This window comes from Tasmannia lanceolata, unplaced genomic scaffold, assembly GCF_043159265.1.
Source record: "Tasmannia lanceolata isolate RefF3 unplaced genomic scaffold, GAP_Taslan_0.1 ptg000037l, whole genome shotgun sequence".
Taxonomy (NCBI): Eukaryota; Viridiplantae; Streptophyta; class Magnoliopsida; order Canellales; family Winteraceae; genus Tasmannia; species Tasmannia lanceolata.
In genome coordinates this window covers 21,524,661-21,541,640 of record NW_027518714.1, presented here as the reverse complement: position 1 = coordinate 21,541,640, position 16,980 = coordinate 21,524,661, and the positions used below count along the sequence as shown (strand labels likewise).

Here is a 16,980-nt window from a genome sequence, read left to right as displayed (position 1 = left end):
GGGGAGTGTATGTGTACTCCGGGGTGCGAATTTGCCCGTCCCTATTTACCATCCAACCCGCAGCTACCGGTTGTGAAGTCACAACCGGTACAACCGTTAATCTCTCTCTCTCTCTTATCGGTACAACTATCTCTCTCTCCCCGCCCCCCTCCTCTCAAACACGAACCTATGATGGGCCTAACAAGTGAATTGTTTAGATCTTTGAACCAATTTGGCCCCACCTATACTTATTCTCACAAATAGTACTCTACTCTTTTTTAGGACAAACACTTGGTGGGGCCAAACAATGAATGGTCTAGATCTTTGAAGAAGGTGAACATCATAAAAAGTGTATTTTTAAAAAAAAATTACTTGGGCCCACCTGATTCAAAGATCCAATCCATTCATTTGTTGGGTTCCAACATGAATTGGTCTTGCCCATAAAATAAACTCCATAGGATGATCCAAACCCTCTAATCAGCCTCTAGAGATTGGAGATAATTATTGGAAAAAGGCTTATTTACAGTGGGACCATCAAAAGAACGGTTTGGATATTGGAATAAGCTTCGCAATGAATTTCCTAATAAATGTTATATGGTCCATGTATGGAGGTGCACTTATTTTTAAAACAATAAACCTCGTCCACCTGATTCAAAGATCTAAACCATTCAGTAGGTAGACCCAACGTAAAATTGTCGTACGACAAAAATCATCTCCATTGGATGATCCTAACCCATTGGTGCTGCATTGGAAACCTCATCATGTATACAACTAGCATCTATCTTGCCTACATGCATAAGATGTTAAGTGACTTATCTCAATCACTTGGGTAGTGGACCCTAAGCAAGATAGAATGGGTACGACAATGAGATTGCGTACTGAACATGATCACATTAGAATAGCTTGTAGAAAAGAAACAGTTGAGCTATTCTACCAGACAGGACCCTTTACATGTCCTTTGACCTGAGAGGTCAAATTGGTCTGTTGGCGAGTCTCTCATTTTTTGTCTATATAACTGTGATTCTCTTGAAGTCACCAGAGGGTAGTACTGGAGTGTTGGACAAACCTTCGAGGTCAATAGTGACACCCGACATAGAATTCTCAACCTATTTAATAGGATAACATCTACGGTTTTGGTCAGAGCAGTAGGCCTAGAAAATACCTAGCCAGGTGGTTTTGATAAAGTGTTTATCAAAAGGATTTCACAAAATAAGTTTAGAAATGGTTTTAGCAAATGCATTTGCGGGCTGACACTGCTTGACTGAAAGTATACCATGAGTGAGCCCAGTGGGTAGTTGATGTCCACCCCCGGTAGGACTCAACTCGGTAGATGTGGACTTGGAGAAATGACTTGCACATTTGATGTAATTAGGGGTATGATGATTTGACGGTTATATTCAGGGTTATGTCTCGATGGAGGCCACTGACTCCATGCGATTGTAGCATTAGCTACAAAGTAATAATTGCAGTGAGGCCCACTTGTGGGTTCTGTAGGATCTACCGTTAAATTCCTGCTACGATCCCACTCACTACTCGATTGACCTATTTTAATCTATTAGATAGAGGTCCCGCATTTATTTGGTTGCTCACATGAACTAGTTTCGTGGCATTGGATGCATTGAAATGATATATACAATCTATATAGTGTATATGCACTGTAGGATACATTGGGAATACCAAAATGGTTAAGTATTAACCATAAGGGTATTTTGGGAATATCATAAATTATATTGGGGCTTTAATCCAATTGGATAGGATTGGATTGCATTAATTTAATTGGGAATTAAATATGAGATGTAATGGGAATTTGAATTGGATAAGTGGACCCACATGGGACGAATTTGGGTGGGACCCATGGCCACACGCCCCATGTGGTGTGCCATTGTCAATTTAGTATTCAAATAATATTTAGAATATTATTGGTTAATTTGTTTTTCCAAATTAAAGTAACACATGTGATGAAATTGGAAAGAGAGAGAGAGAGAGAGAAAGAAAGATAGAACAAACAAAATTGGAAACTTGGGAACCACATGGGGCAGCCAAGGGTTGCTTGGGCAGCAAGCATAGCTCTCTTGGACGTGCCACATGGGTTTCCAATTATGGGGTTAGCTTGCTTTGCCAATTGGAGCTTCCAATTGTGGCAAGTTTTCATTATTTTTAGGATTTTTCTAGAAACTTTGAATTGTGCATATGGAAATTGAAAACTCTATAAATGCAAGACATATTGCTGGAGTTTTCGTGAGCTCTTCCATAATTTCATGTGCTGGAAATTGGTAGAGACACCCAAAGTCTTTTTCTTCTTCTTCTTCAATTCCATCAACTAGTTTTGTCTTTTCTAGGTCAAAGACAAACAGCCAACCAAGCTCCATTGATCCAAATACATATTCCCACATTATAATTTGATTTAGATCAGATTATAAAGTGAACAAAGAGTTGTACAAAAGATCCTTTGCGCAACAAAAGAAATCCATTGATTCAACTTGTGGTTTCGAGTCGATTAGATCGCCGGCGAATTTTTAAGGAATAGATTAAGCGGACGAGTTCTTTTCTATATCATGGTAATTATATTTGAGTTTATTAAATCACAATAAAATCAATTAGTCCTTAGGAATCTTGGGTTAGAGCAAAATTTTTGTTCTACACAGTTTATTCTTCCGCTACATGTCGCAATTTTGCTCTGGACTTTTCAACCTTTCTAACAAGTGGTATCAGAGCAAACTAGGAAATAAATTGGGAGGCTAACGAACCAAATATAGATCATGCGGTGATCAACTGTGAGCCCTGATGTTTATCCCGGCTACCCAAGGTTCCTAGTATTTTTGTGTTTTAATAGACATATGACTGTTTGTCGAAAAACAATAAAACTGAACCACATGGTGGATTTCTGGACTGATCTCTTTACATGGTTGGAAAGTAGACTTGAATACAAATCAAACGCATCAAGAATCAAAGAAATCCGACAAGTGGTTTAGGAGATATGATTTTTCAAAGTTTGGTACAAGTTATTGGAATTCAGAATATCAATTCTGAAAATTGATTTGGGTTTTTGTTTCTCCACCCCAAACGATTTGTAAAGCTTATAACCCAGGCATAGACTTTTCAAATAATGTCTTGTGGTGTATGTAGCATGATCAAATCCTTGAGAAAGCATTCAAGTAATTATATCTCACTCAAAGTTACTCAGAAGGTAATGCTATCCGGATTGTGTTCCAAGTATGGAACAATTTTATTTTTCACAAATCAAACGATCTTCTTTTCGCGTAAAATTTTGTACACTAATTTATTAGATCATATAAAAGTGTTTTATGATGTTTCTAATTAAAATCAGGATGGTTGTGTGTTAATCAAAATTAAATTAACCTGGTTTTTGTGCGAATTGATTACTATTGGTGAAAGATGGCCAAAAAGGAGATTGGACTTCAATTCATGCACGAGATGCATGATCTTTCTATGGATGTTATGTTCTGATATTTTATATTATGATTTGTAATATTATAGTTTGCACTGTAATTTAATAATTTCAGCTTTTAAAGTATCCCTCTGGGCAGTTGAGCGGACGACTAGTTTCCCATGGAGATTGATGATGATGTATAGATTACCTCAGCTAGTGTAGGAAACTGGGGTAGTTTATTTTTATTTGTCCAACACCAATTGAGGGTGAGATCATTCTCTTGGATCTCAATCGATGGATCGTGGATACTGCAATATAGGAATGCTCTAGATTGACTGGTAGATGGAGACGAATTCAATCCAACAAAGAGGGAAGCACTTGCTTATGTGGCTGATGTTGTTATGCTTTATATAATGAGGCAAATTAGATTACACTATTTTGGAAATTCGCTTTGAGGTCAGAGAAGTTCCTCTTGTGCTGTTGCACAAAGTTGCCCATAATTCACCCTCAATTTGGCAATATGGTGTTGTAGGGATTCCCTTATTCAAGTAATGTTGGTGGGAGAATCCCTATGATCCAAGATGCCAAATTGGGTTCATGGATAGTGTGTGTTTATTTCCGTGGTTTGTTTGTTTTCTTTTCAAGTGATGGATAGCATGGTTTGGTTTGCTATGTATGTTTTTCTTTTATGCAATGGATGCCTAATCAAACATACACAATGATAATTATTACTCCCACATTAAATAACCCTCTTAATAATATTAAGTTGATAAACGGGATTAAGTCGAAAGGACAAGACCTCGTGACCTTCCATAGCATTCTAACCATTGGCTAATCTAGAAAATAGGACGGTTACATGCCAAAGCAGAAGCTGATCTTGTTTCTTGACTAGAGTAAACCGTTTGATTCCTACTAAGATAATGAGAATGTGCATGATACATTGGTCACATGCCAAAGCAGAAGCCATTGTAGATTGCATAGTTTTTTCAGGCGGTGGGTATAACTTAACCAAGCAGAGGGTATTGACGCCCAAAGGATATACATACTATAATGCTTGGAGGCCGAACATAAATCGGGTCTCGTAGGATTAGATGAATCCACATATTCAAAGTTGTTGAATAAGTTTCTGATGCCCATTGAAGAAATTATACATTTCTCTTGATTCACAAGGTTGAGGGGCCTGTGAATGAGACGTGCATTGGGTGGTTCCATAGTAGATCAAAATCCCAGAACCAATGGATATGTTATGAAATTAACTAAAATTGTAGTTTTGCTAATTATGCCTCTTTCCTTTGCGCGTAGATACAATAGTTTCATTCAACCCATTAGCTAAGATCCTAGATGAAAATAAGTTAACTAGTCCAAATTACCTCGACTGGAAAAGGAACCTAATGCTAGTGCTCACAGCCGCTAAACTTTATTTGGTTCTTACCACTGAGGAGCCTAACCTATATGGCCCCGATGCGCCTCAAGCAGACCACGATAGAAAGTCTAAGTGGCTTGAGGAGATGATGGGCTATCTTAACGAGCTCGACATCTTAGCAGCCATCATGGATGCAGAGACGCAGATCGACATTGTCTTATCTTCCCTATGTGGGTCATTCAAAGAGTTTATTATGACCGACTACATGAACAAAATAACAATGTCCCTGACAAAGCTGATGAATCAACTTCAAATAACTGAGGATCTGCAAAAGAGAAATAAGAAAAATGCCTTCCTAGCAGAGGGTAATGTACTCTCAGCACCTAAGCCGAAAGGTAAATGAAAAGGAAGAGCAAAGGGCCAAAGCTCTAAGAAGAACATGCCAATGATAAAGAACAAGAACTTTAAAAAGAAGAAGTCAACCAAAGGCAACGACGGTTGCTTCCATTGTTGAAAGACTGGACATTGGAAGCGGAACTGCAGGAACTATCTAGCTACCAAGCAGGGCAACAAGCCTACCTCAGGTATGTTGCAAGTGTTTGTTTCTGAAACCAATATGATTGCTCCTGTATTTTTCTGGTATGTAGACACATGTGCAACCTCACAGATCAGCAATGTTCTGCAGGGGTTCAGGAAAATCAAAAGGTTGACTGAGGGTGAGCTCACCCTACAGGTTGGAGCTGAAGCAACAGTTGTTGTCCAAGCTGTAGGAGATTACGTTTCGACGTTTTGAGGCGGTTATTTAATATTAAAGAATTGTCTCTATATACCTTCAATAAGGAGGAATTTAATTTCAGTTTCAAAATTATTTGATAATGGATATTCTACTAGTTTTAATAAAAATTATGCTTTTATTAAAAAGGGAAATTCCTTAATTGTGGAATGTACAATAAGTCATGGCCCATACTTAATTAACGCCTTAGAGAACGTAAGCATGTAGACACCCCCATTTTGCTATACTTTAAAAAAGCAAAAGATTCGGTAGTTTGTCAAGTTTCAAGTCCGTATTCCACCGAGGATTAGGCATCTGTGCATTTTAGCGTAGATTTCGCCTCGTTGAAGGAATTCTGAAGTTCAATCAATATCCTAAAGGTTTCTAGGGTGTTCCAATGGTATCTAGAAGATGAAAATTCAAGTTTCCAAGCAAGTGAAAAAACCTGTTATTTTTAAAATTTTCGGGGTTTCCCTCATTTTTGCCCATTTTTACACTACAGGGGTATTTTGGTCATTCCCGATGTGTCTCGTCTGACCCCCGAGTTATATTTGAGAAATCTTGAGTGATTTTATAAATTTTGAAAAAGCTGCTATTTTTAGAAACTCATTGGGCTTTCATATTTTCATCAGCTTATGTATATTTCAATCATTTCTCATATATCCAAAACCATCTTGAGGGTACGGCTGATGAATTAGGAGTAATTTCGTAAGATTTGGGAAACCTGTTAAATTTAGATCTCTTAAGGTTTTCTCTTAGTCTTGCACTTCGGGGGTATTTTAGACATTTCCAACATGTCATATTTGGTCCCTAAGTTGTGTCTAAGAAATCTTAAGTCCGTTCATAAATTTTTGAAAATCTACTATTTTGGAATTTCTCAGGGTTTTCCCTAGTCTCGCCAAATTTTTGCACCTCGGGATAATTTGGTCTTTTCCTGTGTAATTCTTTTGATCCCCGAAAGGTGTCTGAGAGATTATGAATGATTTTTTGAATTTTGAAAAACCTGAGAAATTTAGAATTTCTCAGGGGTTTCGCTTAACTTGGAAATTCTGAGTGTTGAGGGCATTTTGGGTATTTTCAGGGGATACCAAATGATCCTGTTTGATATTGCTCACCGAAAGGACCCAACTTTAAAATTTTATATCTTTGAAGTTTGACCACAAAGACTTTCAATTTTTTTATTTTTCCCTTTAGGGGTGAACCAATTTGAGGGTATTTTGGTTGCATTTGGATGTGTAATGGTCAAATAGGGGCATTTTGGTCTGAAAAGTTATTTTTCCAAAAAAAAGATGGTTCGATTACGTGTTAGGGGTGCACTATAAATATCATATGGGTTGGGTTCATTAATAAAAAATTTGAATTTAAAGGATTTTATTGAATTTTCATTAAAAAAAACCCAAAATACATGTCATAAGGCCTATTGGGCTAAAGCCAACAAGGTAAGGTCCATGTGGACCCACCCATGTGGGTCGGCCACATAAGTGGGCGCCCCACATGAGGAGGCCACATGCAAAAATGTCCAACAAGGGATGAGGTGGTTGGTGACATCATATTTGTTTTAGAAAAATAATAAAGAAATGAAGAGTTATAATTAGAAAGGGCTTGTATGATCAGGTTACCAAAACTGTCATAATTTTTTACCTTTTCGTCTAAAAAATTTGTAATTATACTTGTTTCGAACGTCTCGAAAAGATTTACAACTTTCTAGTTTATAACTTTTCCTGAATCAGTCTCTAAATAGGTCAAAAATGAGCTCTTCCTAAGTGAGAAGGCTTCTAGATTGATCTTGAAGGATCTCCATTATTTAATTTAGCATTGCTTGGCTTGCAAGAAATCAATACTAGAAGTAAATACAATTTCGAAGGTAAGGGAAAAGCAATTCACAGGTGAGAATTAGAAACTAACTAAAAGTATGAGTCCTCACATTGGAAACTTCCAAATCCAATCTAACCCTAACTTTTTCTATAAAAAAAAGCATGCACAACCTTTAGCCTGGCTCTAGAAAATTCATCCCTCTTTCTCTTCCTCCTTGGAATTCATTACTCTCTTCAAGTGTGTTCATCTGTCTCTCAAGTGTTCTTTACAAAAGGGGTTCTTGAACTTCTTCTTCTCCAAGGCATCATATAATCAAAGATTATTGAAGTGTTCTTTGGATCTTTTTGAGCGTATAAAATGGTTGGACAAAGTGTATATCTCGGATCACCAACCCTAGAGACAATGATCTCGATCAACGGTAAGGATCTCTCTTCTTTACGAATTAGAACAAGCATGCTAGGGTTTTATTTTTAAAATATCAAATCAATGAGTTTTCTTTTGAAATTCCAGTATGTTACAGTATAGATTAAAGGCTTTCAAAATCCAAATTTTCAACAAAGAATTAGTTTTCCTCCATATAAATATTAATTTTCTTTCTTTATTCTTCAATATGGGTTTAAATTCAATTTTCAAGGCAAGTGTTTGAAAATAAAATCTTTTTCAAAAAATAAATTTTTTTTAGGTTAATAAAAATTTCAAAACTAATGGAAAGTTAAATCTTGGACCACGGTTTGACCGCCTCGATTTTCGTTTTATTTTTCAAAAGATGGCAAATGGTTATTTCTTGAAGAATAAAATGGAAAACAGATCAATTCAAATCCAAATTTCATGAAATTTTGGTTCCAAACCGTTTTTTGGATTTTCAGTTCACCATAAATTTTTTGGAATTTTTTGAGTTTTTCTAATCCGGTTTTAATCTATTTAAATTTTGGGTTATTTTAAATAAATATCAAACGATTTTAAAAATTGATGAAACTTTCCAGAACTCATGTTTAATTATAAATTGAAGATTTCATGGAATAAAATTTTGAAAAAAATATTTTCTTTACTGTTTTCTAATCGATTCTTCGGTTTACGTGCCGTAATTCTTTTTCGTATTAAATTAGTAAATTTTTGAAAATTTTCTTACAAACCAGTAACGTAGGTTATTGGAATGTTAGAAAAAAAATTTCAATTGGTTTTGCAAAGTTTTAATATGGTTTTGTAATTTATTTTAATAAACGAATTTCAATTCCTAGGAAACAAATTCCCCTTTTCTATTTAAAATCGATTTTATAGAGGAGATTTAATTTTTAAGTTTTAAAATTTTGATAGAAAATTTTATAATCTATTATATATCTACTGAAAGTTTTTATTTGATTTTAGGATACAATTAGGTTTGCTTTTTAAGTAATTTTTTGGTTTTATTTGATTTTTGTGTGAATTTCAATTGGCATCAAATCGCAATAAAAATCTATGAAAGTCATACCGTAGTTTAACCTCATGCTTATCTTTATACTGTAAGAGGTGAGTCAATTTGAAATTAATATGCTATAGGTTGCTGTGTTAATCTATAATCTGATTTGAATTTTGAAAAATCAGAAATTGATATCAAACCTTAATGATAATTCAGGAACATTTTCCAGTAAGCTATAATCATCTATATATTTATTATGTGAAAGTTTGGATTAATTTGAAATTGATATGTTATAAGTTGCTGTGTTAATCTATGAACTGATTTGAATTTTGAGAAATCAGAAATTGATATCAAATCTTATTGACAATTCATGAAATATTTTCAGTAAGCTATAATCATCTATATCTCTATTCACTGAAAGTTTGGATTAATTTAAAATTGATATGCTATAAGTTACTATGTTAACCTATGAACTCATTTGAATATAAAAAAATTGGAGATTGATATCAAATCTTAATAACAATTTATGAAAATTTTCTAGTAAGCCACAATCATCCATATCTTGTTACGGGAAAAATTGTAACTGATTTGGAGTTCGATTGATTAGGGTTTTTGTGTAATCCTAGCAATTTGGTCTGAATGTTAATAAATAATAAATTAATAGCAAATCAACACAAAAGTCAGTAAAAACCTCCAACAAATCTTAACTTTACATTATGAATTTAATCTCCAACTTGTTTGAAACAGAAACCTTATGGTTCATAGATCTCCCATGTAAATTCGTTATACCGCGATAGTCTAACTGCCGAGATCGCAACCACATTCGTATACTAATTGTGATTAATCCTGCATAATTGGAGTGCGTAAATTATAGTATGATATTGGCTCCGTGGTCCACTGTCCACGAAAATCCTGAGAAACATGCCAGGCAATAAGATACTATAACTTACATGCTAAATTATACAAGGGTTGAGAGCACGATTCCCATCCATGGTTGCGATTCGAGGCCGAAACTGGCAAACCATAAAACCTTTGATATCCATTAGATATTTAGGAATCGAAAATCCTTGAAAATAAAAAATCAGTCAAACCATAAGCCGTTGGATTGCGGTCTCCTATCGTAGGAACCTTTTAGGACCCCTTACGAACACTTACGTCACGTTGTGTCCTAGGTTTTAGGGAGTCTTAGAGTTAGGAGTCCAGCCTCATCACGGCCGTTTGCTATAGATAGCAACCGTGCCATATATCTAGTTACACTAGTCACCCAATTTTTGTGGAGAGCCAGGCCTCATTTCTAATAATGAATTGATCCGAACCCGAGAAATGATGGACATGCCTATAACAGTTTCTGGAATGGAAAAAAGGAACATAAGATGTAAGCTTGACGTTCAAGGAGTGCTCTCTACTTGACGACTGAAAGATGATTATGGGTTAAACAAGCAATTGAAATGACAGAATGAATCCTATAATGACTGGGACACGATGATGGCGACACGAATGCACTAGGGGATGCCCCTAGTTTAAAGGTCATGGGAATAGGCTATGAGGGGCTTATCGAAATAATCTTGTAGCAGGTTACCCCTAGAGTGAGAAGAGACCAACAATATAAACAAGATTGGATCATCTGGACCAGGTATGATCAGATCTTGAGATTGTATAATCGAGAGATCGTGAGACTCTGTTCCTGCCAGTTAGGGGATGGTGTGATGATACGATCGAATCGTATGATAGAAGAATGAAAGACACAAGATCAAAAGATTAGATGAGATTGCATAGGATTGTTTTCAACGGGTAAATCAAGAACGACTAATCCTATGAGATCTTTGGAAATGTGGGATCTATATCCTAATCCCAAAGAAAAAGTTTTTTAATCTTTTTACATTTTAACAAGGGTTACCTGAAGGCATCAACCCTAATCTTAATCTAGCGGAGTGGAGAAAGAATCTCCACTCTTGACTTTGTTTGTGTACCTAAGGACCGATCGTAGCCATTGGAAGGTGGACTACTGCCTAATCTAGACAGAAATAGGTAGGATATCCTAAGCTAGGCTCACACACGTGGTGCACGTGTGTTCGTATACTATATGCATGTGTGGGTTAATCTAGGGGTAAGGCCAAGAGTTCCCTTAGCGTGAATCCGTATTCGATATATTGTACTAGTGTCTGGCGTATCAGTACGTGAATCGATGAATCCATTTACGCACCATAAAGGTACTAGGCTAAGGGTGGAATGCTTCTCTGGCACAGAGGCACCAGGTGATGAAATCACAGTCAATCATGCTAGATAACACTCCGGGTTCCTAAAAGGACGTGTGTGCATGTGAGATGCAGGAGTTTAGATACGAGTGATGTAAGTGTGTGCAATATGTTTGCGCAATCTATGATGCCTTCAGGTTTGCCCATTGACATTTAATCAATTAAAAATTAGCCTGAGTTATTATTTTTTCCAACAGTTATTTAAAACTTATCAACTGAACAAAAGTACTTATCATCCTAAATACAGGTATATAGAACCAACACAATTAACGACATGTCACAAACAAAACACGGGGAATCAATTCAGGGAGAGAAGATATATATTGATTTTCATGACCCCATGGGAGACTTGAATATGGTGTACAATTGAGTGAATGTGGTAATGCTTGATTTCAGTCTTACCTCAACCCATGTCATATAACAACAACTAGAGTATTTCAATTCTGACAAATAATAAAGGGTAAATCAAAATCGAAGAAGAAATTTCAGCCTCTGTTTCTACACTAATTGTTATGAATTAAAATCAGAAAGCTAATTATAGGATTTGATATGTATACATACATATATATACATAAATACATCTATGTACATATATACTATAATCTCTTTGGCAACTAACAGAATGATGTACTTATTTTTGTTGTTAATTATGAGTTAAATTTTCAGATTAAAAATCTCATACAAGTGCTGAAAATATGGTCCTTATACACTTGAATTTGTACATTCACAAAACTTTAACCAGAAAAAAAAATCCTTAATTCCAAACATAATACATACGAAAAGGGACAAGGCCCTGACCCATCTTTAAATTATTGTAAATATGTCTATGCTTCAAACGAATTCATTATGATGAGTAGATTAAAATTATTACACTATTCCAAGCATGACAAAGCTCAAAAACACCCAAAAGTAAAGATTAAAAGAACGAGATGGATTTAGAGAACAGTTCTTACTTCGTTTTGTATAGAACCTTGTAATTTCAAGCTAAAAAAATCATCCAAATCTCATAAAAAATTCACAAAAATTATGAACAATGAAAAGAGCAATTACACCCTAGATCAGATACATGATCCAAATATGCAGAAATTTTTTTTCTCTCTGCAACATTTACAATTTTTTTTTTAAAAAAAAAGACAATAACAGCATGAGTCTGTTCAAAATCATATTGTATTTACACTTTTAAACTCATTAAACCGATTAAATTTAACATAACAAATATACCATATGCTTTAACCCATTGTCTAACTAATAAGAAAATCTTTCATCCACACAATTTTTTCCCCCAAAACCTTAAAAACCTATAATATTTTGAAGCACAAGTTAACCTCTACCAACTATGATCCTACAAGCTTTACATAAGCTCTAGGGATAGACCGGGAACACCAGCTAAAAGCATACAAACGACTGCAATGAAATAAAAAAAAACTAACTTCGTACCAAGACCAGGGCATTCCAATACCTTGTCTCAACCACAATATGAAGGATTCTTAAACAAACTTTGTACAAAAACTGCCTATATAATGCTGAAAGAAAGAATACACAAACAAATTCTACCCTGTGACCAAATCTATGTAGTTTAAAGAAAGAAAAACTAAGAAAAATTCATACTATGGCCAACAATGAGTTATTAAATGAATGAAACCACATAAACTTTATACCATGAATCATCACTATACTTGTTTTTAAAAAAAAAAAACTTCCAACAGAATTTATACAACAGACTTAAAAAAAAATTATACAATTTGAATAAATGAAACCCAAGCTTATGCTGTGACCATTCAAAATTCTCCAAATGAATGAATTCAATAAATGCCTCTTTCAAGACATTTTTAGCATGAGAAGACCTAACAAAGACCTCTTCTGAAAAAATATGGCAGCAAACTACATTTTGATATAGACACTCGTTATGATAGATCTTGAAAAGATGGAAACCCTATGGAATATGACCATTTCACATATTGACACATTCCCATAGAACATGGCAATTAACAATTCTACTAACCAAGACAAACTATGACTTCAATCGCAATTTTTTTTACAGGAGTAAAACCATCAAGTTAAAACCAAATATTGTTGCATTCTGAATCAAGATTACGAGAATAAAAACACATGTTTAAAACAGGATTATCAGGTTAGACTATACATTAGTTTATAGTAATATATTAAAGGTTAAAGCAATGATATCATAATAAAGCTACAGATCATTAAGCTCGAAACATAAGTCATCAGATCCAAATCAATCATTTTTAAAATTGAAATGCAATTTAATAATTCTAATCCTCACATCATCAAGATGGAAACACAATCAGTAGATCCAACCATGCATCAACAAAATGGATTTCAAATTATGGAACCAAGCCCTATTTCCAAGAAATTTTTCATAACATCACATAGATCCATATAAGAACGTCACAAACATGCTAGAGAACAAATTTATAATACACAAATGATATTTATATAATTTATGACGAAAGTCTACTGATCTTTCTAAGAGCAAAAATCTATAATCAAATTAAGCAATTTCAGATACATATATTTCATTTTAAACATACAATTCAATAATACTCACAAACACTTTATGAGGATAATTACTTGAATCTGATGAAGGAGATCACCTGAAGGTAGAACAACTGTAGCTTGCAGATTTTACGGTACTAAAGATCCTTCCACATTTTGGTGTCATACCGATATGCTATCCAGTGATAAGATAGATAGCTTCTGTGGACCCCGATCTGAGAGAGACGGCGGGAGAACGAGTCCCCGTCGGTCTTTGGATCATCCACATGAAGGGAGAGCTCTACCAACGAACTCTCGAAATGGGTGCCACCCACATAGTATAGCACGAGTGGCGATATAAATGAGATACCTCTTGATTCGAAGCCAGGGCTCGAAACCAACGTACCTAAAATAACTCAGAGTCGTCATCCATGGATAGGCCATGGAACCAAAAAAAATCCTCTGTGCAATGGATAACCAGAAATATATATGGGTCCGTGCCTGGTTACGGATGAGGAAGGTCCGAAGAGCATCTCAATCTGTCCGAGTGCGAGCACTTGGTCTCTTATGCCATTTATTATTAACTTTGAAGAGTTTTGGGCGAAAATCATGTGAAATGAGAACAAATATCCCCGAAAAAAAAATGTCTACCTAAACATGCATGACCCGAGATAATAAGCACACACAAAATAATAAGATAAGTGTCATCTAAGCATTGTTAGGTTATGAGTGTCATGCCTAATGGGTGTCAAAGTTCCGGTGAACAAACACATGCATGCTATAGCTAAAGGCATAAGGTCTGTACAGGAAAGTAAGAAAACACAACAAAACATACAACACGACTCAATACTACACACGACACAATACAACAAACCTTAAGACTCTAAATGTTTTCGCCTGATTCTTTGGATGGTCTGGTATTATCCAAAGCCGCCTACGTATCCTCGCCTCCACAAGAATCAAAGCAGTGTAGTTCTTCGCGCCTATTCTAAATTATGATGCCTAAGACATATAGACCACTAAACTAGACTCGATCTAAAAGACCGGACTGGTTTTTAAAGCTTCTTAAGCGATATTTAGGTTCAAGTGGATTGTAGATTTTGAGACACCCTATATGTCCTAACTAAATGCAAGTTTTTTAACCCTAAGCTCGTGCAAGTGGTTCCTATATCTTATGTGTAACTAGACTGTATGTCCTACGAAAAATAATAGGCAGACTGATCGCATCCTATTCTAGTCATCAGTCGGCGATGTGGATCGCCAACTGACCGGACGGAGGCGTCATACTCCTAGCTAGGACAAACTTCTAACTCTAAAACAAACACAAACAAAGCACACAACATATCAAGGACAAACCCCTAACTCTAAACTCCTCTACCTAGTTACAAAATCCTAACTCTAAAGGAAGAACTTTTCAAAAATAGTTTTATGAAATATTTTTTGTATTTTTAAAGAGTTTAAATGATTTATTTACAAAGTTTGGCTGAACTTGGGATAAAGATCCCAAGCTGCCTACGCACCTCATGGAAGAGGATCAAGCCAACGTAGTTCGAAAACAAACTCTCCTACTACGCTCCTAAAACTTTTGATGATTTTGAAGTTTTTCTAATTTTCAAATGTTTTTGAATTTTAAAGTTTTCAAGTGTTTTTAAAATTTTAAAGACGTTCAATGTTTTTTAGACTTTTAAAATGATTTCACCCTTTTGGTCAAAGGCCAAAGGGAACAAACAAAGCAACACCTTAGGGCAAAATCCTTTGAGTAAAGGGGAAACCCCAAACAAACAAACTCAGTAAAAGCGAAATGACCTCAAAATGAGTAAACTAGTGTCCCAAAGAAAATGAAAATGATCTAAGATCCAAAGTAAGGAAAGCTCTAATATGACTGAGATAGTCTCTAACAAAAGGGAGTAGTAACCACACTAAAAGATAAAATCCTAACTGATAACACTAAAGAGGGGGTGCAAATAAGTCAAAGACTCTAACGCTACAAAAATGAGAGAGTAAATGAGTTGGAGACTCTCTAATAACGCTACTAAATTAAGGGCGAATAAGTCAAAGACTCACTAGTAACGTGAAATATGAGACAAAGTATGTCTCCAATGGGGTACATCTAAACTCTAATGAGACAGTGTATGTCTCCAATGGGGTACATCTAAACTCTAATGAGACAGTGTATGTCTCCAATGGGGTACATCTAAACTCTAATGAGATAGTGAATGTCTCCAATGGGGTACATCTAAACTCTAATGAGACAATGTATGTCTCCTATGGGGTACAACTAAACTCTAATGAGACAGTGTATGTCTCCTATGGGATACAAATAAACTCTAATGAGACAGTGTATGTCTCATATGGGGTACAACTAAACTCTAATGAGACTGTGTATATCTCCTATGGGGTACAACTAAACTCTAATGAAACAGTGTATGTCTCTTATGGGGTACAGTTAAACTCTAATGAGACAGTGTATGTCTCCTATGGGGGCTCCAAGTAACATTATCATTGCCCTAGCAATGAATGGGGTTAAGGTTTAAGGGTACCTAAAAGGCTAAGAAGGTTTCTTCCTAAAGAAAGAGGAAAGAAGAGGGAAGAAGGTACTACCATGATCCGGTATGTCCCTCTAAAGATGGGCTTGGGCTAATGCCTTCATCGCCCTTTACCGTAAAGGGAGCTAAAGTCTAAGGGTGTCTAGAAGACTAAGAAATCTCTATCCAAAAGAAAAGGAAAGAAAGAAATAGGGTGTTACCATGTCCAGGTAAGTCCCTCAAAAGATGGGCTTGGGCTAACGCCTTCATCGCCCTTTACCATAAAGGGAGCTAAAGTCTAAGGGTGTCTAAAAGACTAAGAAATCTCTATCCAAAAGAAAAGGAAAGAAAGAAAGAGGGTGTTACCATGTTCAGGTAAGCCCCTCAAAAGATGGGCTTGGGCTAACGCCTTCATCGCCCTAACCCACGAGATTAGATTCCTGAACTTATAATTTCAAGTTTCGGAACATGAGAGTACTGAAGAGGAAGACAAAATAAAAAAAAACAAAGAACTACCATATTGAAATTATCATTTCAAAGTTTTCACAATGGATTGTTAGGTTCATGAGAGTGAATAAGAATATTACATACTAATGTACACCTATTCATATTCTCTTTTTGCCTATTCATCATGCTTACTCCCTAGAATTTTCTATTGACATATTATTGACACAATGACTCATCAAATACAAAGAATGGACTTTCGTTAGGTGGATTAGTACACAAGACAAATCATAGCTGTATTGATATTTTCCTCAAGAAAACACATATCAGAAAATTTGATTCATGAATCCAGACAAGTAAATGACTATGTTCTGAATAATACAGAATGCTATTTGAACTGTAACATACTAGAAGCAAATTGAAGCCCACAAGTCAAATATATCTAATGTTCAGTTACTCACTCAACAGATTAGACAATTTCCCTTTCAAGTAATCCTAACCCCAATTGAATGACTCTTCATATGGGTGAAGAAGTCATTTTACA

General features: G+C 35.5%; 1 protein-coding gene across 1 annotated transcript in view; it reads left to right on the top strand.

The window, feature by feature from the left end:
- Positions 1–4,761: 4,761 nt before the first annotated feature.
- LOC143861314 (protein VAC14 homolog) overlaps positions 4,762–16,980 on the top strand; it is a 110,032-nt gene continuing 97,813 nt past the window's right edge. Inside the window, exons 1-2 of the mRNA XM_077372251.1 lie at positions 4,762–5,128; positions 5,381–5,499. Of these exons, the coding sequence (XP_077228366.1) occupies positions 4,762–5,128; positions 5,381–5,499 (486 nt within the window). The remainder of the gene's footprint in view (positions 5,129–5,380; positions 5,500–16,980) is intronic.